General features: G+C 43.2%; 1 protein-coding gene across 2 annotated transcripts in view; it reads right to left on the reverse strand.

The window, feature by feature from the left end:
• fbxw7 (F-box and WD repeat domain containing 7) overlaps positions 1-25,503 on the reverse strand; it is a 122,866-nt gene that overhangs the window by 6,314 nt on the left and 91,049 nt on the right. The window contains exons 1-9 of one of the 2 annotated variants that reach the window (XM_085781966.1): positions 22,448-22,936; positions 17,960-18,042; positions 16,226-16,367; positions 12,897-13,031; positions 10,400-10,523; positions 10,101-10,237; positions 9,291-9,404; positions 1,940-2,121; positions 176-401 (exon numbers count right to left, since the gene is read on the reverse strand). In XM_085781966.1, coding sequence (XP_085638092.1) covers positions 176-401; positions 1,940-2,121; positions 9,291-9,404; positions 10,101-10,237; positions 10,400-10,523; positions 12,897-13,031; positions 16,226-16,367; positions 17,960-18,042; positions 22,448-22,486 — 1,182 coding nt within the window. In that variant the 5' untranslated portion in view covers positions 22,487-22,936. Of the gene's footprint in view, positions 1-175; positions 402-1,939; positions 2,122-9,290; positions 9,405-10,100; positions 10,238-10,399; positions 10,524-12,896; positions 13,032-16,225; positions 16,368-17,959; positions 18,043-22,447; positions 22,937-25,503 lie in introns of those variants that run through there. The other variant, XM_085781956.1, reaches the window with a different exon arrangement.

A 25,503-nucleotide genomic window follows, 5' to 3' on the forward strand; every position in this document is an offset into this window, starting at 1 on the left:
TTATGAGTACGTTTTGATGTGCAACTGGATACATTAAACATATGATTTGAAACAAAGGAGACTGGAAACATACGACTAAACTACTAAATTAAAATTAGTGAACAAGTCTGGCCTTAAATGTAACCGTGTGTGTGCTCAGTCTGCCTCTGTCTTTCTGGTCCCTGAGGCCGCTCACCTGTAAGGAGTACACTCTGTTGGTGTGGCCCTGCAGCGTGTGGAGGCAGGTCTCCGTCTCGGGGTCCCACACTTTAACCATGAAGTCGTAGGCACCGCTGACGACCCGTCGGCCGTCGTACTGGACGCAGCGCACCGCCGCCACGTGGCCCATGAGGACGTGTAAACACTGACCTGTCTCGATGTCCCAGACGCGCAGCGTGGCGTCACGGGAACCACTGACCACCCTGAGATGGAAGCGAAGGACACAGAGTCAGAGACTTGCAGCAGAAGCAGTGAGGCAAGTTGAGCTTGAATGTATCAGTGGGTGTGAAAAACAAACACTTTACAAGAGTGAAATCTCCAGAGGATTGTGTGTGTTGAGTTGGATTTTCCCTAGAGAAAAACTTCCCCCTAAATTATGCTTTCTTTATGATTAAACTCTCCTCATAACTCTTCGTTCATGCTGCGGCAGCTGCAGTGACAGACTAATGAGACAGGTATGACCGTTTTCTTTTGTTCATCTGACGAGTAACACACACCGTCACGTTCATGTTCATGCTTGAACGTACAAAAAACACCTCTTTCACTCAAACAGCCGCCCTTCGGCAGCGTCTTCGCCCGGATGACTTATGGGTTATTGAAACTGAAACAGCGTTTAGAGAGAAAAGGTTTTCGTTTTGGAGATTACAGTGAGTACAGTTTCTACGCAGGATCTTATTTACAGTCAATACTGCAAACAGAAATTGATGGAAAACACATAAAAAGTGTCAACTGATTTTCACCAGACCAGAATTCCTGCACATTATCAATATTTCTCTTTGCAGGCTATTTGGATAGGACCATGCTGTAGATACACACAGCACATACTCTTTATTTATAAAATGCCTCACGGTGCTACAAAGATGAAAATCACCAACATGTTATTCACTTGGCTGCCTGCAGCTCACAGTGTTTCCAGTGGGTGAGCAATCAAATGCTACACAAAAACCTTGGTGGGCCCTGAGGCAAAAAGAGCACTTTGAGTCTCTGGAGTATAATATTTAGTAAATAAGTGAGCAGCGGTTCACTTAAGACGCCTCGCAGGGTCTATTTAATCACTATGAAACCACATATTCACTGTCATATAGATACTTTCCCTCCTTTACTGCTCTTTTTTTTGCCTGGTGTTGACTTTGGGAACATGAGAGACATTTTTGGACTTGACAGTTTATTCCACTTTATTGATGAGAGTTGAGGCAGAATAATGTTGCTATAACACTGAGGTTTTTGTAAGGAAATGGGATAAAGTGTGAATAAGTGAGTTTTAATTGATCTTAATCAGGAGTCTCTTGGGATATAATTTTTCTTTTCTTTTTTTTTTTTAATGAGAGCGACCCAGCCTCATAACAACACACATCACTGATCTGAACGATAATCAGATGTAACAACAGACATGAAAGATAAAAATCAACTCTCTAACAGGAGTACGTTCCTAATGAGACATGTTTGGGATGTGGTGTGGAAATACCTGACCCTGAAGGCAGCATTTCCAGACACCGTCTAACATGCACGTCAATTTGATTCATTTATCAACACCTGGGTTTGAGCTAGTGCCAAAGATTACTTTTTTTTTTATTACTGATCAGTTCTTCTCTCCAAGAACTGATTGTTTTCCTTATTTCAGCCGGATTGTTGCAGCTCTACTGTTATTGATTAGATTTGATCACATGAGAAGTAGCGTGGCCTCATCTTAACCTTTTATGCACCGATACTTAAACTGATGGTGAGTGAGATTGCTCCATACCTTTTCTCATGTAGGTGCATGCAGCGCACTGTTGAGGTATGCCCATAGAGGGTGTGGATACATTCTCCTGTCTCTGCGTTCCAGACCTTGAGTGTGCGATCAGTGGAGCCGCTGATAATTATGTTGTCTCGCATCTGGGATGACCACACGCCCCCTGTGTGGCCCACCAACGTCCGGAGACACTGAAACGACCACAGAAGAAGAAGAAGAAGAGTCTTTGTCAGTAAAATTCTTCACTTCACAATTGTCGGTTTTTTGATGTTAGAAAAAGTGAGTTTCAAAGACTTTCAGGGTGATTTCATTCAAACATATTATAAATTAGTTTCGTAAAATGGCAATTGGGATTCCTTTACCCCCCCCATCCCCTCCTGTATGACCTCAGTTCGCCTTCAGGGAAAAAAGACAAGTAAAATGAAATTTGTGTGACCTTTTATGGGAGGGAAGAGCGCCGTCATTTCTACCTGCTGCTGCCGTACTGGGACAAAATCTCTGTCTGAGCTCTCTGCTGGCTTTTATAATTGCTTTTACTTATCAGCTGCAAAAGCCGACGATTTATTCTCTTTGCAGAATAGGTTGACAACTGTCCTCAATGAAATAAAATAAAAATGCGCCCATTCATTCCCATTAGGGATGGTAGATTAACTATTGATTACAGCAGTTATGGAAATCTTTCTGATCAATTGAATTTGCGTCCTCCACGGTTTGTCTCATTTGTCCCCCACCGTCCCGATTTAATTACGCTAAATGCATTAAATGAAAATTCTTTGGGGAGAGTAGAAGAGCAAAACTGTGGAGGTGGTCGCTTGGTGAGCGGCGCACTGCAGTTATGTGGCGGGTTCAGTGCGGAGCGTGTCTCTTGAAGTGTACAACATGTGACCTCCTGACTGCAGCTGATAAGCCGCTGAGCAGTTGAACGGCGGTTTCAGGGCGAGAGGTTTTATTTGCAGCGAGTGACAGAGGAGGATGACGACGCTGCTGCTGCTGTTGCTGGCTGCTGCAGCCTGTCTCTGCCTGTCTCTGCCTGCTCCGTCCTGTGTTAAGGACAATCACTTCATTAACTGTGGGTCGCTGTGGCATGACCTTACAATCAACCCCCCTACACCTCTGGAGTCTCGTGTTTATCACCGTGGCCCCCCGCCTGATCGGTTTGTTACAACAGAGAAATGACTTTATACCACAGCTGGAGAAACATCTGACTGAATTACACCTTACTGCACATTTTTAAAACATGGTATATACATGATTCAGAACTATAATCCACGTGTGAAGAATCTGTGCTGCTGCTGCTGCTGTGTAGAAATTAAACTACAGCCCGGCAGTTTATTGTAATCGCACTGTTAATGATGCAAGATTTTTCTCGTGAATCGAAGCCAGTGATTGAGGTTCCAAGAACAAGAATCACAGTGTGCGATTAGAGCCTACTCAAACACTGCGTGGGAAGAGAGAGTATCTGAAATGAAGGGCTTAGGCGTCTTTATCTGTCTGTGAAACAAACATAAAATAAGCTCGTCCCGGAGAGAGAAAGAAGATTAGCATTCTTTTAATGAACCTGTGAAGGACCTTTTTTGAACATGAGGGTTTTCATACAATGACTTACACTTGAATTATATTTTCCTCTCCATTTAATTTTAAATAAATAATAATAAATAAAAAGAAAATCAGTGGTGGGTGGATATCCAGTGTAGCAGCCATGACCATGACCATTAAATACTCTTAATACTGCAGTTTTCCCTTTGTATTGATGAATCCATCTGACACGACCTGAGCAGGAAATATCAAAAAGTAGGAGTCAAGGAGACTAAAAGGTGCATCGAGTAATCGCTCTACAAAGGTTAAAACGAACCATCCTAGGCCAAGCCGTTGTTATTATAGACTCAATCACATGATTAAAGGATTTCTGAGGCTATAGTAGAATTTACAATAAGAGGCCTTTTCCCAGAGGAGAGACAGAAGGTCAGGGAAAGTAGTCTCAGCAAAATGTCTCCAATAGTTTCTACATATTCAATATACTAATAATTAAAGTAACTTATGAATAAATTAAAAGTAATGATAATTTCCTGCTTTCCTGTTTTGCTTTCTGTACAATGAAACACAACGAGTCCGCACTGTCCTCACATTGACTAAAACTGGTCCTGGCAAAAAGGAAAAAAAATCTTTGCTGCTGCCTCGTTCATTATTTTCTTTGGTCAACTGAGCCGCCACGACACCCGATATCAAAGTGTGTTAACTTGACATGCTTTTTCTCCCCGTGACTGTAAAAACACAACCCTGCTCTCATCTCGTCTAACAAAGAAACGCTGGTGGAACAAGGGGACAGACATGAAACTGGTGAAGTCTAACGGTGTACAAAGAGCTCTGCGAGGATGACAACACGTTTGCCCTTTTCTGTTACTTTTATATATTTTTATATATATATATATATATATATATATATTTTTATATATATATATATATATATATATATTATTTTTTTTTTTTTGTCTTTCCATTCCTGATTTGAAGACATGGATACTGAGGGACTGTTTTAGTCATTTAGTCATTACAAACACTGAGCTACACTTTATTCGACAGCCCCCTCTTGTGCATTACTACATTAGTATTATTAGACCTCCTTCGCGACTTTAATTCAATAATTTAAGTGGTAATCATCTCATGTCTAATCATCTTAACACTTTTCCCATTGGGTTCACAGCTCCAAAAGCAAATCCTAATCTCTGTTAACTTAAAAAGAGGTGAAGGTAAAGCGGGCGTCCGAGCAGCCGGAGCATCTGGTAGAGGACACCTCGCCCCGGATATGACAGCGGTGCACAGGTCTGCCATCTTAGATCAGCCTGACAGCTGAGGCTGCCGCTGACAGGCACCACCAAGGACACGCGCTGATCTGTTAAGCACCACCACAGCCACCTTTGAAGCAATGAGATGTGTGTCGCTGTTTGTGTTCCTGGGCGGAAGATTGACATCTCTGACTAAGGCTGAAGGACAACGCGGAGACAAAAGGGTCCATTCGCTAAAGATAAAGCCTTTGAACGTTGTCTCAGCACAGGCTACTTCAACAGGAAAACAAGCTTAAATAAAAAAAATAAAAACAATCCAACAAACTGCAGATTCAGCTTCAACAGAGGCTCCTGTGCTACTTGAATTTCAAACTCAAGAGTTTGTTTAATCCATCGCAACATTTTCACCATAAAAAAATCCACATGGTCTTACCTGATCACTAAGCAACGGCCCGCTTGTCTCAGAGGTGTAGAAGCATTTACATATAATCTCATCTCCTATAATAATTCCCTGATTGCCTCACAGCAAGAGTTCAATTCACTCTGTGTTTACATAACAAGATAAATAAAGGACAGAGACAAAAACTGGCTGCTGAGATGAAACATTAGCAAGTATCTGTCTTAGTGTTTGTTGAAGGGCATCTGATGAATATTTGTTGAACGTTTTAAAAATGCAAACCGTGTCTATGCAGATCGGCCTGTTGATATGATCTGCATTCTGCGCTAAAAACAACGTCCTGCGAGTCTGAAACAAACTGGATTCACAAACAAATCTTGGAGGGAGAAAAAGGATATTGGACAGATTTATTAAACTATTGATGGGAACATCTGTTATGATCTTGTCAGTATCGTATCTGATGCTCGACGTGAAGAGAGACCGTGAGTGGGGAAAACAGCATGAGGACATTTTGACGCTGCGCCGTGATGTAATATCACTTCACTCACCCGACAGTGTCGGGTTCATGGGGGAAAATCTGTTTGATCGTTCCAAATTGTACACAAAGTTTCAGAGGAAAAGGAGCACAAGTTATCTGAGAAGAAGTGTTAACACCGCTCTACCTCTGGCAAAATTTGTCTACCGTGTGACCAATTTCTTTTTCCATCCTTTCAATTTAAATCCTCTACCTACAGTGAAAGCTGCCAGAGCTGCATTTTAAATCTCTCTCTCCTCTGAAGAGAAGCACAGAGGTAGCCGCTGATCTCTGAGAGCATGAGGCAATTTACCCCTGTAATCTATAATCGTCCACCAAACCCATTACTGATGCTTTTGTCTAATGAATGAAAAGCAACCCCAAAAATCAAACACTGGTGACTGAACGGAGGAAAGAAAACCACATCTTCAGTCTAATGGCATCCGACTCTGAAAGGAGAACGTCTTACAGGCTGAAATAAGTGTCCCTCATCTCTGTTGATCACCGTGTTTCTACCACTTACTGATCCAGCTCTGAGTAAAACCAAAGTTGTGGTGTTAGTGGCTGAGCTGCGAAAGGCTCACATGAGATTTTCTAGAGGTTAGAGGATTTACATTAGAGGTAAAAGGCAAACCAAGGTCGGACAAAACACCTTTAACACAACGGCCATTTGCTATATGAAGGAAAAGGAGATATGAAGGAGAACAGGAGTGTGGACTGGCAGCTGCAAGCAGCATTCATCCCTTCATCACAAACTGCGTAAAGTCTTCAGATGCAGACAGACCTGCGTCTCTTGGGGATGGAGCGACGGCGAGGAAAACGTAGCAATCAAGTCCTCAAATAAGCTGGCAACGACAGTAAAGGATGCTGACGGCGTGGAGGAAAAACAAATGCAGGTGCTGGAAATCCCATTGTATTTTTACTTTACAGTTTTACTGGCATCGACAGCCACTTCACCCGAAATGGTCGACTGGACTTAATTGGCCATTGCTCTCCAGCGAAGGACTCTGTCTCTCTCCGGTGCTGAGAGCTAAATAAGCAAAGAGATGAAATCCGCAGAAGGGGGTGGGGGGGGTTCTGGGAGCAGCACCCAAACACAGACAGATTTAGGCTCATCTCTTCTCATGACTAATGTAAACAAACAATCCTGAGCCGGCTTTGCATTGTACTAGGAACCATCCGACACGATGCGCTGCGAGTCTGTGACGTCGGTCTGAATGCGTGATTAGGCGGCTGCTGCTGGTGATGTGATTCATCGCAGACGATTCGCCGCCACCGGTGTGGAGCCACTGCAGCTGTAACTTAACAACTTGTCGTCCAGATACAAGCCTTTGGGTGAAGGAGAGCCAAGTTGTGCCCCATGCCTATCAGGTGACCTTGGTGAAATCTGTTCAGATCAGCAAATGCTGTGACTGATCTGCGTGTAATCACCAGTGGGCCGCACGCCAACTTTACTATCTATTAGACCGAGTCTTTGCAAAAATGAAAAGCAGGCTCTTGGGTCTATTGTGTCCAAGAGAAAGAGAAACCTGCTGCAGCGAGATCATGCAGAATATCAATGTCTCTAAGGGCTTTTTTTTTTTTCCCCCTTTCCAAGCAAGTTAACAACCCACCCTTATCTCATTTATTTGAGTAAAGGTGAAAGAAACTGGGTGGGAATGAGAAATATGCAGTAACAGTGTGCAGAAGGTGTTTTATTAAAGAGCTCTTTTGAAAAGTCCAACACAGAGGCATGAAAGTGTTGTGATTTACAACACTTTGTGAACCTCCCCCCAACACCAACACCACAGTGCAACAACTGCCTTTCTGTTTAATACACAGCGTAAAGCTGCAGCACAAGCCCTGTGTGGCTGCACCAGCTTCAGCTATGAATACTAACACTCCTCTCGGACATGTGCTGTGTAACAACTCTGCAAAATGGCTAAATGTAAGAAGAGAGGATGGACAGTTCGATGGGAGTCCTGCCAGGAGTTTTGGGTTGTTGTTTTTTACGTGGCAGAGCAAATATCACTAACTATCAGGAAAGTGAAGGCTGCACAGATGCACACAGTTAGGCAGTGGATAGACAGCTGTTTATGTTTTATGTATAGCTGAACGTCAAACAGGCTCTGTGTGATGATAAGGCGAGCAATAATCCTTCACTTTTGGATCAATAAGTCTGAAAAATTCATGGAAAAGTATTTCACATGAACGTGCGCCTACTGTACAGTCCATTAACGTCCGACACAGAGAGGAAGGAAGCCATTAAAACAAAAGCAATAACACAGGAAACATAAAAGCAGCTGAAGTTCCTCTAACATTCGGCTATGGTTTATGTTTTATAAAACATGGTTTAACACTCAGTCTGAGGAAATTAAAATCAGAGACTAGCAGACAAATCATAGAATAGGCGCTGTTAGTGTCTTTGATTTGTTTATGTTGGTTGTTAGCTTGTAACTGGCAGTAGCTGACACAGTGCTAATGCTACTGCCTGGGCCGCCGAAAATAATCGTTTCGAAGATGCATCGAGATTCTTAATGGGATGATTGTGAATCGATGCAATTATGTCACATAATTGATTTTTAAATTCAAATATTCCATTCAAGTTTGATGATGTTGTTCACATACAGAGTCAGTGATTTATTTTATTTTAAACCAACACTAAGGAACTTTTCAACCTTCATATAATATTTTCATAACTTTTGTGATGGTACATCGACTTACAACAGGTTGAATGACACCTCTGTCATGGCCTGAGGGGGTCTGTATCGCCTTCACTGGCACTAAGCAGCTTTGAGGAGCATGGTGGGAACCCGGCTCTCACTTAAGTTTCACTTTCACTTTCGCGAGTCACAACAAGGAGGGAGCAGGAAATGCAGCACCTTTCCGTCGGATTGTGCATGTGTAAACACACATGCACAATCCGACGGAAAGGTGCTGGGCGTGCGGCCCACTGGTGAAATGATCCACTGGTAACAGAAACTTAGTTTGGACGTCTTCTGTTAATTTCCATGCACCGGGAGATCAGAATGTTTACGGCACTGCGTGCTGGTGCTCATGGGAAATGGAGTCTTCATTCAGGCAAACACTACCGCTTTGGGACACTGGCGCCGCCAAACTCAACCAAAACTGAAAGTTCTTAAGTACTGCTTTAAAAGCACAATGCCAAGATTTACGTTTTGTTTTTGAGAAATTAACAAGTGCACCTTTAATTAGGCTAGGCCTTTTCTTTTTCTTTGTGTGTTCAGACTCCAAGGAAGCGGCTGTATTGTGGAAATGCATTTAAATGATATTTTCTATTTTATTTTATGTAAATAAAATGTTATCATATTTATCTGACTATTTATATTTAAAAAATTGAGGATGTGATGCATTGTATAATTGAATCGAACCAAATCGTAGACTATGGAATCGTAATCGAATTGAATCATGAGGCCAGTGAAGATGCAAACCACTACTCAAAAGGTTTCAAGGTTATTTTTTTTAGCCCCGCCCCCTCCGCCTTCACAAGTTGCCAGGATTGGTTCCTGAGGTTTGTGACATACGAAGCCCTGGCCACCTCGACCTGAGCCTGTCGTTGGTTCACGGCGGTTCAAGGTGGAGACACTCATCACACAGTAATGTCCCTGTGTCACATAAAAACATGGCAGGAGGTTAAACACTTGAGGAGATCTTGTTTACTCTTACCTTTCCTGTGATGGCTGACCAGACTTTCAGCGTGTTGTCGTCAGAGCCGCTGACGATGCGGTTGCCACAGAACTGGAGGCAGGTGATCACATGGTCATCGTGACCTTTCAGCACCTTTGAGACAGACAGCATAGATGGGGGGGGAAATAGAGGCGCGGTGAGAAAGGGACGGAGAGGACGGGTGGTGTGTGGGATGACAAGGCATATGGCAAAGAACCGATGATGACACGTCTCTGGTGCTTTGTACATCAAAGTCAAGAGGCCATGGGAGGGAAATGTCATAAAGTGCTGCTGAGTTGTACGCAGTGTGTGTGTGTGCGTGTGTGTCCGTCTGGAGTCTCTGCTGGTTTTATACTGGGTCATAGAACTGCTAACTCAGCAAAAGACGGAGCACACTGCATATATGCAAAGTAGTGTGAAGAGCACAGTAACCACATTTACATCAGCGTGCGTATACTGAAATGACCTGCAGGCTGTTTCTAAAGCAGCAAAGGCGTCCAAGGCCCATTTAGGATCAACTCCAGCCTGCTGGTCATGCTTTATGGGAAACCCCTGAGCAGGCAAAAGACAGATGGAGCCCTTTAGATTGAAGGGGAATAGGATCACCCCTGTGCTCCAGCTCGGTTATCATTCAACATGAATGCTGCAAAGCGCGGACCTGGCTCATCACTAACTTTCCATCAGCCTCACACTTTTAAACCCTTTATTGAACCACCGTTCTGTGACTCCCGAGTCTTTTGATATCAGATCTGTAACATCGGCTCGGTTGAGGCGATCCTGTGGGGAATTCGAGTTTGAAGGAAAAGCTACCTTGGGTGATTTGAGGTCCCCTCTCCTCCAGTTAGTGTCTATTCTGTGCTGCCTGATGTAGGCACTCTTCCAGGGGCTGTGAGTGAAGCCAGGCTTGACAATTTTCCTCTTCTTGAGGGGCAGAGGCTCGTCGATGCCTGTTAGAGGAGGAGAGACAGAAGATGATTGGACTAACAAGCTCTTTTTTTTTCGTCATCCCAGTATAAGTTCATTTGAAAAACAGGTACAACCACAATTTTTAAAAGTCAGAGCGTCGGCCACAGCGGCTCCAGTCCAGACCGCACAGACATGAGACTCACCTTCTTCCTTGCATTTCTCCCTCCAGAGCAGGTTGTCCTCTGCCAGGATGCGCCAGTAGCGACACGTCTGGGCTGCTTGGAGGAGGTCCTTCGGTTCCAGGAACGACAGCACATACAAAGCCAGCTGTTGAAAGACAAGGATGAAGAATGTGAGAGGTGTAAATGGACGGGAGGACACACAGAGCAGGTGTGCAACTGTGCAAACACCTCATAGAAGAGTAGTTTAAGTCTAAAGTAACTAAAATCACATAAACATAAAGAGAAAAAAAAACCTTAGTGGAACAAAGTACGAGCATGAATCTAACTGACAGGGGAAGGGGGGCACATTTGTATTACCGTTGAACTGACTCAACATTTCTATGAAAGCCCAACCAAAAAAAACAATAGGAGCTTCACAGAGCAGGTAATGATGCCAGCGATACAGTTCGTTAAGCCAAAGCCAGCAAATACAGACACAATACCTGGTATAATGAGCCTAAATCTGGACCCCTGAGCAATGGGACAAAAAGCATTGTGGTCCGCTGCTTTTCCTCCGTGTTGGTTTTTTTTTTCCCCCAGACATATTCAAACAGGTATATATATTTGGACAAAGCTCTCAATACACAATGTCTGTGTTTAAGCTGTGCAGAGGATCAACCATTATGTCAGGAGGCGATTTTCCCTGTATCCTCATAAAAAGAGAATTATTATGGGTTCATTTTACAGAATGAGGTGTAACCCATTGTGCAAACATTGTTCTTTCATTATATTACACTAACCCGAGAACATGCTGACCCCGCGACGTGCTGTGTGAGAAATTCATGAGTGGTGTCATGAACATTAGGATTGACCCAAATGACTGACCGGCGACTCCAATAACCAAAGCCGGCTTTAAAAAAGATACTTTACACTGATCTGTGGAGCTTGGCTTATCCTGACCCTTATTTAACCTTAAAAGTTATATACTCCACCAGTTTATCAGATCATTCTTTTGATTCATTTGTCTATAAAATACTAACGGGTGCCGATTTTCATATCAACATTCTGATATCACTCGTTTACTCGCCCTATATTGGACATAAAAACTCATAATATCCTGACATTTGAGAAGCTGGAACCGATTTGGTGTTTTTAAATCAATATGTGGATCCTCAGTATTGGTACAGATTAATTTCTTGTTGACCATTTAACTGCAGTTGCAGTATGAAGTTAAGAGAATTTCACCAATACTCAATGAGAAGTTTTCGTCTCCAGCCCCTGACTTAACCTATCTGTGTTTTCTAACCAAGTCATAGAGCGAGTAATGAGAAGGGAAAGGGTTTTTAGAGTGCTCCAGTTGACTAGTATTTACTAGTATTTACCGTTTTCCCTACAGTATGTGCTGAATTCTACTATAATGTCTGGATTTGTTGAAAACATCTAGCTGCTACTCAATCAACCATTGAGTAACTAGATTTTAATCTATATTTGAGCTGTGGTCAAAATCCTATCTTTGTAAAAGACTAACTGATCATCTGAGCATCTTCTTCCTTTTTTTCTTCTTGTCTAAAAACTTGAAATCTTTATGCACTTTAAAAACAGTTTTGAAAATACTGAGCCTGAGGTCATTTTGAGAGCGAGTCTTTACTTGGTTCTTGACACTCAAGAGTTATTTTTGCTTCTTCCTGAAGGTCTCCAGGTGTTGGTGTAAGTTTTCAAATGATTTAGTCCAAACAGGACCCAGCACAAACCCAGACAGACCTCAGCCTCTTGGAAAAGTCAGTTTAAGCCAGTAGTGATTACCAGGGTTGAGCGTATTTCAAACGTTTTTTTAATTTTTTTTATTTTTATGAATGGAGTCAGTGATTGCTTCTTCAGCCAGGCACAAAACTTTCTGCGGATCCGCTTCACACCCAATCAATTCCAGCTGTAACTACGGTGCAGCCATAAGCATTGTCCTGTTAAAATGACTTGACAGCGACATCCAATTCACAGTATTTCCAGCAGCTCTGACAGGGAGGGAGGATTATCAAAGGAAGTCAAAAGGAACACGTATATTACAGAGAGCACAGGGAAAACAAACAAAAACACAAGGGTTCATGTCCTGCTGTTAACACACGTGTTACTGTTTGTATATTTGGCTTTGGTACAAGCCGTGCCTAACACCTTGAAATCTTGCGTCCCTATTGCTTCACTCTCTATGCCACCAATCTCACCTCCATCCTTAACACCTGCCGGAGACAGACAAGGTGTTCAGCATTTGATCAGCTCCACAAGATACCGTGGATTGAGGTTGTTATGTAAGAATGTGATCTTATCATCACTGTGACACTTCTGTATATTGTCAGGTATGATGTGGAGCAGAAACACGACACCCACTACAGATGATGTGAGGGGGAAGACAGCCAGAGAATCAAGGCTGGAGAGGGAGAGAGCGAGAGAGAGAATGCCTCTTCTCTTTATTATCAGGGATGATCATTTAGAAATAACGGATTCCCCCATGGGAGGCTCAGGTCAGATGGAAGCAGCAGGAACTCACCTCTTTGGGCAGCAGGGAGATAAAGTCTCGCTGAAACTGCGGCTCGATCACCTGCATCATATGCTTGACTTGTGTGGGCTCACAGCTGTCAATCAACTCATCCAGTGCCAGCAGCTTCTCTGGGCCAGTCCAGCTCTGAAACAGAGAACAGCGGATGTTGATTTAAAAGAAAATTAAAGATGAAAATGTACATTACATTTCAAATCATTTAGCTAATGCTTCTTTCTTATGTGACTTAAAATGAGTGAGCAGGAACTACATGGGGGTTAAGGCTCATTGAAACCTGCAACTCACAACTCCAGTCAACTGAAGATGAAATCCTGCTTTTCCTATAGCTAAGGTTTAAGCTTCACTGTGGTAAACTGGATTTTCTGTTGATGCAAAGGTTTTGATTTATTCACGTTTCTCCTTTTTTATGTCGCTGCAGTCTGAATTCCTGTCTCTGCACACTGTCCTCTCCAGTTCTCAAAATAAATACTGCAAGTCAGCTATCACAGGTGGCAACGCACCAGTTGAACGCCGTCAGCATATTATTAATTGCACGTCCACATCTGGACTGCCCCACCCAACACAGCTGTAAATGTACTGCATTAACTGAAAACACAGCGCTGGGGCGTTACAGGCTGATTGTCCCAGTTTACCGTAAACATACTGGATGCCCTGGTGTGCTTATATAAGTTTTTTTTCTTTTTCCCTTCCCCCTAAAGTCTGACACTTTGATTAGAGCATCTTGGAAAGACCCAGCTTTTTGCAGGATGTCTCCAACACTTTAATGTTCCCTACGTGCCGTCCACTGCAGCACAGGGTTGCTAGAGGCAGCGGCTTATTTGCTAGTAGCCAACACATTAGCTGGAAATTTGTACATCAGTAAACCAGACGCTATCAACAGCATTATTTAAGCTCTGTGGGATTTTTTGGTTGCTTCTGCTTCAACATTCACTTGTTTTAATGCTGGCGGGTGAACGGTGCAGCACTGTATGTTACAACCACAGTTGTTTTCCTCTGCGGAGCACTGAAACCTAACAATGATTACAGGCTAGGAGGCAGGATGGAAAATCTGGCACACGCAAACCACCTGTAATTTGGCAGCTAAAAGCTGTAGCCAGGGGTGCTGGTTGTGGAGGTAATCAAGGGGTTCAGAGACCCCCCCTCCCCTCCCCCCTCCTCACCATGCAGCAGTTACTCATGTGTTACAACATCTTCTCCCAAAGATTACGGGCACTTTTGTTCAAACAGAATCCTCAACACCACAGTTTCACAAGTCCCAACCTGAGGAGGGAGTTTTCGTTTAGACTGCTAGTAAGCCCTCCACCCTCTGCTTTACTATCTGTTCATAAAAAACTTCTTGTGGGTTTGTATTGTCTCAGATATTTTCCACAGGTTTCATATGTTCATTGATCTTTATGAGGTGTAAATCGCAGAATATTCCTGATTATTCATCTCTAATCAAACCTCTGGAGAGCTCGGTGTACTTCTCCAGCAGCCTCTGGTATAAGCTCCAGCGCTTCATTGCAGGTTGTTGTTTTTTGATAAACCACATTTCATGTCAGTTCCCACTTCTGCTGTAGCAGCTGATTTCTTAAAACTTCCCCGGATTTCTTTTTTAAACAATCCCCCCGGGAATAGCTGTGACACAAACCGGTAGTCAACATCTATGATCACAGTGCTGATACTCGGAGCATGCGGGGAATTCAGGCTGGCTTGATCGTGCACAAGTGTAACTCTTTTGATCAGCTAATCATTATGATGATGGGCTGCTGATGAAATATCTCAGCTCAGACATTCAGGGGGGAAACACTTTCAGTATCTGCTGAAAAAGTCCTACCGAATTCTTCAGCCTTCAAAAAAGACCAAAAAGGTTACTGAAGTGTGAACGCCATAAGCTACAAAGACACTCAAGAGGCAATTACTTCATCTTTTATGCCAGTTATAATACTGACTGGCGCTGCCATGTGATTAAGATTAAGTTTAATAGGACAAATTAGTTCTTTAAATTTATTTTAGGATTTTTTAACAAGGTATAGTTGAGCCAGATGAGTCTGTATGTTGGCTGCCAGGTTTGCCAAGTTATCAAGACCCACATACAGTAAAAAATCACAACTAATCTCTGCTTTGTTTACAGTTTAAATAAACAAGACATAACTGGATAACTGGCAACTTTTAGGCGTGCTTGGATGTGCATTTTGTTGCTAAGCTAACTGGCTGCTAGCTGCAGATGCATGCACAATGGAGCGACAGAAAAGCGGTTGTCAATCTTCACATTCAAGTCTCGACACAAAGGCGAGTTAAGAGCATTTCCCCAAAATCTCAGACTAATCTTTTAATGTAAATGTTGACTTTGCCGTAACAGTGCGTCCTTGTGTTCATCCTTTAAGCTACAGGTTGCTGCTTTGTTCTCATGTTTCCATCTGTAAATGGCAGCAACAGGCTACGACTGGACGGGAATGTACAGAATGTAAGTTTGAGGCCTCGCTGCCTGTAGCCTGTATTAATAAGACTGTGGTAGGTCATGACTGAAGATTAATACGTGAAAAATAAACACTGGTCTCTCATGTTCAAACATTTACATTCAAAGATGATGAGTTTACAGCTCTCTTAGGTAATAAAATCCAAGGCAACCCATTAAATAGGAAATCAGACAGACGCCATCAAGGCTAATATGTTTAAATGACATCCTATTTCAGTGAGGTCTGGAGTCATTAGCGCTGATGTCTCACATGGAAGAAAATGATATTGTGTGGTATTTGTACAGGAAATGATAAAAGCTGTACCATGTATATATATAATAGAAGTAAGGTCAGTTATACGGTGGAAAAATAAACGCAGAGTTATCTCGTCTCGAGAGAAATCAACAGTAATCACTGGAGTGGTTGGAGATCAAATTAAATTATTGCTCATCATGGATACACAATGACCTTTTAATAAAAACCAAAGTCAGCATTACTCTCCTTAGATAGCACAGTAAAAAAAAATGACAGGGTAATAATAGCCTTAGATCCTTCCTGCAGTAACTTCATTAATTCAGAGGATTACAAAAGACAACATCTGTTCAACTTTTCATACAGACGATACGTCTACAGTCGACTCGTGATCTTAAAGCTCTTTTTTTTTCTTTTTTTTAAAGTCTGAACAGGTACGGCTAGTTCCAATTCCACGCTACAGTGCCTATGGTAATGTGATGGGCCAGAACAACAAGGCAGCAATTATCTCTGAGACTAAGTGAACATTGATTGGGCACAACATCTGCTTCTTGATGAGCTTTTGCTCAAGGGTTCAGCATCGCCCTGGGGGACAGAAAAAAAAAGGAATAAAGAATAAAAAAAACTCACCTGAAATGTTCGGAGCCATTCTTGGAGACCCGTGGGAGGCTGGATTGAGGTGATACGCCGTCTCTGTTGCCCCTGACCGTTGGCTGTTCTGATGTGGCCAAATGTGGTGGGTGTGGCTGGACATGGGACAATTCCTGTCGGGCTGCAATTTACAGGGAAAAAATGAAAACGACTTAAAAATCGATCATGGTATGAGGCCTTCAGAGGCAAACTATAAGAGGGAGGATGTGAAAGCACTGCAAGCATTATAGAAGAGGGAAGAAAACATTAATATTACAGGGAGATGACAGACATATTGAGGATCCACTATTAATGAGGTCAATAATAAAGACACTATGAGGATGTTTGTTTGTGCTTAGTTTTGCTCAGTCCTGCGCAGATATTTCGACTACAAATGTTGACAACAACAATAAGACTGAATATGGCCTGTGGGCAAATGGGACAGCATTTATTGCAATGTTAAATATTTAAAGATGTACTTAAAAAAGCATTTTTGCCCATCACAGATATGATTTAGCAATAAAAACAGAGCCGAAAGCAGCTGTATTCTGCGGGCAAATACAAATAAAAACTGTATTTTCTTTTTTACTTCAAAGCTGTTCCATTGATTAATCCCGATTTTGTTTATTTAGCACAAGCTATGATCAAATGTGGTTGTGTTGTTGACGATCAAATGTAAAATATTAATATTTACACAGCTGAGAAGTTTAGATCCAACAGCAGCCATGATATTCTTACACAAGAATATTCCTGCTTCAGAACAATAATAATATCAATGTTCTTGTTGACTAGTTTCAAACTCTACATTGTGCTGTTGGTCATAGAAGAAGCTTTAGAAGCATTTGCCTGAAAGTGCTTCACGCTACACTGAGAGATGTTTCTAGCCTTTCAGTTACATAATAAAAACACCTCTATGTGTGATGTAATACAGTTCAACTTAACCACAAATGACATCCTCAGAAATGACCATAAAGTTGCATCAACATCTTCTCAAGAAAAAATCCCTCCATAAAGTCAGTATTTACTGTGGGGCCTGTTAGTTTTTAGCTTGGTGTACCTAATAAACTGCACACTGACACCATTTCTGGCTCTAAGACTTCAAAGTGAGCACACACACAGTCCAACAGATTTCTTCAGGTTCAGGTCCAGACTCTCCCGTTGTCAGAACTTGGGCGTGAAAAGTGGCACAGGACTTCAAAGTGGCGTCCATGTGCCCTGGTAATGTGAGGGGGCAGCAGGAGAAACCAGCCTGTGGGCTCCCTGTGCACGTCTGAGTCTGCTTGCTGACAGTAAAATGGGAAACTGGGGGTATATTTCATTATTGATTCATTTTTAATGGGAGAGGAAACTGAGATGGAGCCGCCAGTTAGATGGCAACATTTACAGTTAAGTGGCTGTGTTCAGTCTGAATTTTAATGTGGCGACATGCGAACATGTGCATTAAATATTTACGGTCAGAGAAAACATCTGGGACTGAGCGCTGCATGCTGCAGATACAATGAAATGTGGAGCGCCGTTCTGTTTTAAGACACATAAAACCAGCTTTATTCATACCTCAAGTGAGACTTTCATTATTTCTTTTCTTTTAATATGTGCATAGCATGAAATTGGGGAGATAAGGCTCTTTAAAATTTAATTTCTACTAAAATCCCTTTGATCCCTTTGAGGGGACAAAAAGCAGGGCACTGCAGCACAAGTACATGTCTTATGTGTGTGAAATACAGGATTCTTTACCTTGGATACTCTGGGCCTTTGCAGGGCTTTTTTCCTGAAGGGAAAGATCGGACCTCGGTGCCATGGTCCAACTTTCTTTTCATCTGAGAAAGGAAACAATAGAAAAATCTTAGATACCATCAAAACTGGAGGAGAATGTGATGTTGAAACACATAACATTATTATAGTACATGGCATACTTTTGAAGTCATTTTTAAGGAAAAGACACTGGTCATAGAAGTTTCTTTTAAAAAACTGAGGTAGAAGCAGAAAATTGCTTTTTCAAGATACAGACTTTGTTAACATTATGTCTGAAATTCAGTATAATAAAATAGAGACCAGAGTCTTCTTGCAACAGCTTTATGCAGATGGGACATTAATCTTTAATGCATAGGCTAGAGCTTCGCTTTGTTAACATGTTCAATGAGGAAGCAGAGAGATGCAAAAAAAGAAAAATCCCATCTATAAATGTGGCTGCTCAACATTGTGACAACACGGCAGGAAACAAAGCAGGTGCTTGTTTTACATCGCTGTGCTTTGGGTTTTGATTATTTCCCATGTTGGAGGGACATGACAAGTGAACAGTGATCCCAGAGCAACCAAGACAAGACACCCCATAATATCCAGAGGAAATCACACATTCACACCCAAAAACTCCACGGGGTGTACAGTGTGTTTGCGCTCAAAAAAAAAAAAGAGAAAAGAAAAGAAGAAGTGTTGAAGGGAGGAGGAGGAGGGAGGAGGGGGTGCATGGTGCATTCTTTGGCACTGAGGTTTTGATTCACACCGATACTTGAGGAAGAAAAACAGACCACGTCAGTTGGTTATCATTCAATATCACCTGCATGAACACACACACACGCATATACACAGTCCCAGTTACCACCTACCCTACTGCGCAAACAAAGGAGTCTGTGTAAAGGCCTGGGCAAGCCAATTCTCCTCATCCCATGCCTGCCACTCTCTCTCTCTCTCTCTGTTTTTCTGGCAACGCTTCTCACCACACATGCAAGTGATCGCCATCTCATCGCCGTTCCCTCATGAATAAACAAACAAACAGTAACTCAACACTGATTCTTTTTTCTTTTTGTAGTGCCGGGGCAAAAATAATATATACAATGTGACAATGTGGCCTTGTTCGCTGATTAATTAAATATGTTTCATGTTTAAGTGAAAGCTACATCAGCTAACATCTGATTACGGTTCGACGGTTTCAGCCACAGATTCAACAAAGTGACACAAAAGACTGTTTTTCTCTAATCTCTCGCTCTGGGCTTCACGGCAAATCAGACGCACCAGCAAGGGTATATTTTTACAACGAAAACAAATCACTGTGTATGTGAATGATTTATTCCTTCACTGTAGCACGTGGTGTTTTTTTTTTGTGTTTGTTTTTTTGCTTTGCTGGCATGGCAATTCAGGCTTTTGCACTTTCATTTAGGGCGATTTATTTGGCAACAGTTGGTCTACAGTTACAGTCCAGCAAGACACAACCTGTACTGGATGATGAGTAACTTCCATCTCCATCTGTGCTGCTGTAGAAACCAGAACCCACCATTCAAAATATAACTTTTATTTGCTCCTTTGAGGCGAACAATGCTCGTATGATTCATTTATGTTAGTGTGGCGCTGCTGTAAAATGCTGTAAAAAGATACGGGCCTTGAGTATTTGACTCCACACTGTCTGGATTTACACTCATGTGATTACATGTCTCTCCTCGAGATATGTGTTTTTGTCCGTCACTATAATTTGGTGAGTGTGCGCTTGTTCTCTGTTTCCAGCCTCAGGGGCATCTTTGCATGCAAAGTATCAAAGCCAAAAAAATAAAATAGAAATCTAGCCTCAGAAATGCTCAGTAATAAGCAGGGTATCAACAACTGCATCTACGCATTAGGTATCAATACAGGATCCCTTTGTAAGAATCAATGCAACCAAAGCCAATGAGAGTCCAGACCAGAGCCTGGCGTTATGGAGGTGTGTGTACACGAGCTGCAGGCACACATCAAAATGCTCTGCAGGTTAGTCAGTTGCCCCCGGGACATTCGACTGTGATCCGATCTGACCAATGATTTGTGATCTTTTCCTCACGGGTTCGTTCATGTGTGACGCTGCAGAGCGGTTCAAGGAAAAAGCCATAAAAAGCTCAAGTCAATTATGATGTTAATGTGTAAAAAAGAAAAAGAAAAAAAAGGCAGGGAAATGTTTGAAAAAAAAAAAAAAAGTGAACGTGCTCGAAATGTTTTCCAAAGCTGCGCAGGAACGTGGTTTTCAGGTTCCACTTGTCTGTGTTTAACATATCTGGCTGATAGGAGGGGCTGTGAAAGTGCTAAAGAACATAAAGAGGGGTTATAAGATATCGCTGCTTGTTAGGATCCGGCTCTTGAACCCGACTGCCTTGTTCTTGAAGCGGTGATCTCACTGCAATGGCAGTTCAGTAGCCAAGGAGAGCCTGGGTGTGTGTATGCATGCACTGGGTGTGTGTGTGAGAGAGAGAGAGACTAAAGAGAGAAAAAGGTGGGGGTGGGGGGGGGGGGTGCTGGCTGGCTTTGACTGTGTACGCCTGTGTGTGTGTGTGTACATGTAAAAACAAAAAGCCTCAAACTAAATGCAGGCGTGAAAAAAACAAAAACACACACACACACACAGCGCATGTATCGAGCCTCTTGTGTTTCAGCCTGGGAAAAGGTAACAAGAGAGCGCAGTGTTTGTAAATCACTACTAATCAGTCCTGCCTCCTTCCTCTTGGCTTCCCCTTCGCTATCTGGCCAAAAGCACGACAGATGGATAAACAGAGAGTTAATGATATTTTAAAGACAGCAATCGCTCTTACATAATATGTGGATTCATTTCAACGAAGGCTACATCCTGCAGCATCAGTCACTCGAAACATCTTTTCTCTCATCTTTTGTGTTTTTTTTTTTTTCCTTTTCAGATCGTCTTCTGAGCAGAGATCAAACAGTTTCATCACACGTCAATCAGCAGCACCAGTCAGACTACGCAGAGAGACACTTGAACCCCAGAAATCTGACCATTTTGGAGTGAATGAGCAAGTTGTTGGAAGTGTTATAAGGAGCAAAAACTACAAATCAACCAAACCGGAGAAATGGGCGCGAGCATGTCATTAAAATAAATCAGTCTTGGTGTTGGTTTCAGTTCCTGCGGGTGAAAGGCAAAAGAGCTGCACGAGGAATATTCCAGCACAAAATGGATGGAGAATTCAAATGAGCAAACATTTCAAATGTACAACAACCTGCTACAGCGCCGACTGATTGAGAATCACATTTTCACTTAATCATTAGGCTGAACTGAGTGAAAGCATCAATACTACACAGCTCCAAACACACGCACACAGACCAAAAAAAAAGAAAAAATCCCCTACGCGGGACTTTCGGAGGCAGATTTTGAATGATTAACAAATCTGTTTACATTACACGCTCTGCATAATGGATTCCCTTTCATATTTTTGTTTGTACTCTGCACTCCCCAACCAAAAAAAAAGAAGGAGAGCATCGTCTCATGGCTGCCATCCAGCCATAATACACCCAACATCCTTGAGGATATTCTACCTCACGCAGTCTGACACAGTGACCCATTATCTGTGCCTGGAGCCTAAGGCGAGTGTACAATGTCAGGGAAGAGAGAGGCTACTCCAACAGGCAACAGCAGACTGATCACATGCAGCCACTTTGGTCAGTGCGAGATAACCACTGCTGCATAATGTAGAGTCATAATAAGCCCCCAAACTGGGGAGGGTTGCAGGGGGAGGAGGAGGGGAGGGGAGGGGAGAGGGGGGACTACTGGCTGCTTTAGTGCCAGAAACTGACAGGTATTTACCAAAATAAAAGTCTGCATGGATCAAAAACACATAAACGGAGGTGATGATATACCAGCATACCCAGCTTTAATGATTGTGGTTTATAAGGAAAGGGAGGAAACACAGTTCAGTTGGCGATCAGGTGCAGAGAGCATCGAGCCAACTGCCATCCACTATTTCACTATTTCAAATAGGCGTAGATATTACACACATTTTTTCTTTCTCCAACCAAGCACTGCAGAATTAAAATGGACACAGAAGTGCCAGAGCCGCAGCCCGTCCACAAACGCACCGATCATCATCACCCCTGACTCACGGTGGTGGTGGCGGCGTTTATTTACGCGGCTGAAGTTACTATGATGGGAAGCGGAGGATGCCAAACCCCGCGTCGTGATTTTGACACCAAACATGATATAGCTAGTATATCTAATCTATAAATGAATATTATCAGGGAAAAAAGAGAGGCCCCGGTGATTAAAGCAGCGTCTCTGGAGGGGGGGTCTCTCTCTCTCTGCTACACTGCTGTTCATCCTCCGCAGTGGCCGCACAATCTGCCGTGAGAGAGGGGCGTCAGAGATAATGAGGGCGACGGAGCGAGTCAAACATTAAATGGTGAGAAACGGGGGGTGATGATGATGTGCTGGAGGTGACACGGGCGGAAAAATAACAATAACAACATCAACATCCTACTCACTTTGTAGAAAATCATCTTTAAAGTGCCGTAGAACCCCATCCTTGTAATCCGGTGTGTTTTCCCCCCTTCTTCCTCTTTTTTTATTATTTTTTTTTATTTTTTCAGTGACAGTCGGTGAAGTCCAAACGTGTGCGCGCAGCGGCGGTGGGGAGGAGGAAGCTGTGACAGTGTGAGGAGGGCTGTGTACTCTCAGGTAAATCCGACGCTGTCTCTGATGTGAACATGCTCGGGCACGTCACTGGACTGGCGTGCATGCAGTAGATTCCCCCGGTAAAGGCATTTCTCTCTCGAAAAAAAAAAGGGATGGATGAAAAAAAAGGTCCAACAGTGCCGTGCTGCGCCGAAACTGAAACGAAAGGTTTTTTTTTTTTTTTTCTTCTCTTCTCGCTCGGTATGGGTGAAACAACAATGCGATGCGATTGCGACGATCCCGGAGGTTTGTGCGCCGCCGCCGACCGAGCAGCCAGCCAGCCTCGCCGAGCAGGGAGTGAACAGATGAGGGAGAAAGAGGGTGACACTCGGCAGAAAGGGGAGGAGTGGAGAGAGAGAGGGAGGGAGGGAGAGAGAGAGAGACAGAGAGAGAGAGAGGAGCGTCAGAGCGCGGAGCAGTGCCCTCTTCCTTTTCACAGGCTGCACGACGGCTCCTCCACCACCACCACCTCCTCCTCCTCCTCCTCCTCCACCACCACACAGGATCGGATTACAGCCTCCCTGGTGGAGACGGCAGGAATGGTGCAGTCCAACAACATCCACCAACACGGAGCTCGGCGGCGGCGGCGCATCCTCTGCGATACGAGCAGGAGGAGAGCGGGGGGACATATGTGTGGCAGACGAGGCTGCACGCAGAGACCGGGAGGAGAGCGCGCTGGTCCCCCGGCTTAAAGAGCTGGACCCCCACTTGTTGCAAAAAAAAACAAAAAAAAAAACGAGTTCAGCCAAACCCATCCTCCTCCTCCTCCCCACCACCCAGGGGACTACACCACTACTACTCCTATATAGGAAGCACCATAAACATTATGTTGAATGGTGTGTTTATTTGGCTGCAAATACTGAAGCAGCAGCAGGCCTGTTGATGGACTACAGTTATGTACTTCACATCTCCTCTCCTCTTCATCATAAAGGAGATGTCATGTGTACTGCATTACATCAGCTACTGTAATTAACAGTTTACATCATTTTTTACATACATAAGTTCAGAAAATAATATTTCCCTACATTTTGTTTTTGATCATTCCGTCCAAGACGATGGGTTGTTTTGTTTTTTTGAACTGTCCATGAACCCAAGAGTGTTTCTAATGAGCTGCTTTTATGAAAGGCAAAGAGAAACAGCACACTCTCACGCAGTGCAGGCTGCTGTAACTAGACGATGTTTGCCGTTTTGGTCAGTGAGTGGCTTGAGTTTCTTATTCTATAAAATATGAGTCGCTGGTTCACATTTATCCAAATGTATCCAAAAGTATGTGAAAGCAGTAAAAACGGGCTCCATCCTGACCAACAGTGTTAGAATATGTATTATAAAGAATATTTATATGAAGTAATAATAATACAGCACTGACAGGGTCAATAGCCACAGATACTTTTTTCTTTCAACCCATTTTTGACTCCATTCTTAATCGCAGGACTCATCAGGTGATATTTCTACATTTACCTATAAGTCTTCCTCCACAACATATATACAACCTATGAACCCATTGCACTGAAGACCAACAGATAAGTCTTGCTATGATAACCCACCAGCCAGGCAACAGTGTGAATGGATCCATGTCTGCTGCACCTGCTCATTTGCACACACGTAGAACAGATCAATATTTGAATTTCAGCACAGGAGGTAAAGGCTCGTTGCACCTGCTCAGCTACAACCACACGGTCGACGCCGCTGGTGGCTCATCGACAGTTCGAACAGCTCCAATTTAGAGCAGGTGAAAGTAAACGGTAACGAGTCAAACTGCCTTTTCAAGAGGACAAATAGTCATCAACTTTCCTTTGCTCAGCCAAAAAAGATAAATACACAAGAAGCTTTTTGTTTGATTAATTTGGGGAAATTGAGAAGAGGGGATATTAAACTCTGTCCCTGGCCAACTGCGTTATGTCACCGTGCTGCAGAGAACAAACTGAAACAACTTCTCCATTAAGCTGACCAGTTGCCATTTATTAACACTGACATTTGTAGGTAGCTGAAATTAAACTTAAGTGCGTGACGTTAGTCTCTACTGAAAAAAAAGTTTCAGATATTCCAGTTCAAACCAGTTTGGACCAAGCCTTCAGTCTGAATAGGAGTAATCTTGAACATTTTCTACTCCTGACCTCATGCGACACTGGCATTAGATCATCAAAAACAGAGGGACACAATGAGGGATCATGGGAGGGGCTGTATTCACAGGTGATGGCGCATTGAGACCTGGCAGTCTTTCAGTTGTTCCTGGCTCACACCTGTAATTACTGAGCAGGAAGGAAAGCTCGGGCCTGTTACTGAAAAACAACGTATCGCCTGAGAGCTCTGATAGAAAAATACGCCACATTGTAAAGAGAGTATTGGTCTGTTTCATTGGGACCAGACATAACGTGACATAACCCTTTCCATGGTAATTCATGAAATGCAGAAAAAGTCAGAGTGAATGTGGTAAAAGATATAAATCATGATTATCCGAGGGGACGACGACAGGTGGCTGAATCCACGCATTTTAGTCACACTTTCCCACCACAGTGAAAAGGCGCTGAAGTCGGTGGATGTCAGAGAGCGTCAGACGGCCCCGTTTCAAGCTTTGTCTGTGTGTGTTTAAGGTGGCCCTCGTGAGAAAGGCCCTGTGGTCGCTCTCCGCCGGCCCAACCTTTACACAGCACATTGGAATGCTTGGCATGCGAGAGGGGTCGCACTGTGGCCTTTCAATAGGCCGTGCTCTCCTTTGTCGCTCTCCTTCTGCCAGTTTTTAAACCATTAACAGGCCTCTCCCACTCCTACACCACTACACCACCCCCTCCCTCTCCCTCTCACACACTGACCTCCTGCTTATCAGGACCCAAAAAATCCTGCGGGTCCGATGCAAAGCAGCACAAAA

Source organism: Trachurus japonicus, chromosome 1 (genome assembly GCF_045865225.1).
Source record: "Trachurus japonicus isolate A0001 chromosome 1, Traja_1.0".
NCBI classification, from domain to species: domain Eukaryota; kingdom Metazoa; phylum Chordata; class Actinopteri; order Carangiformes; family Carangidae; genus Trachurus; species Trachurus japonicus.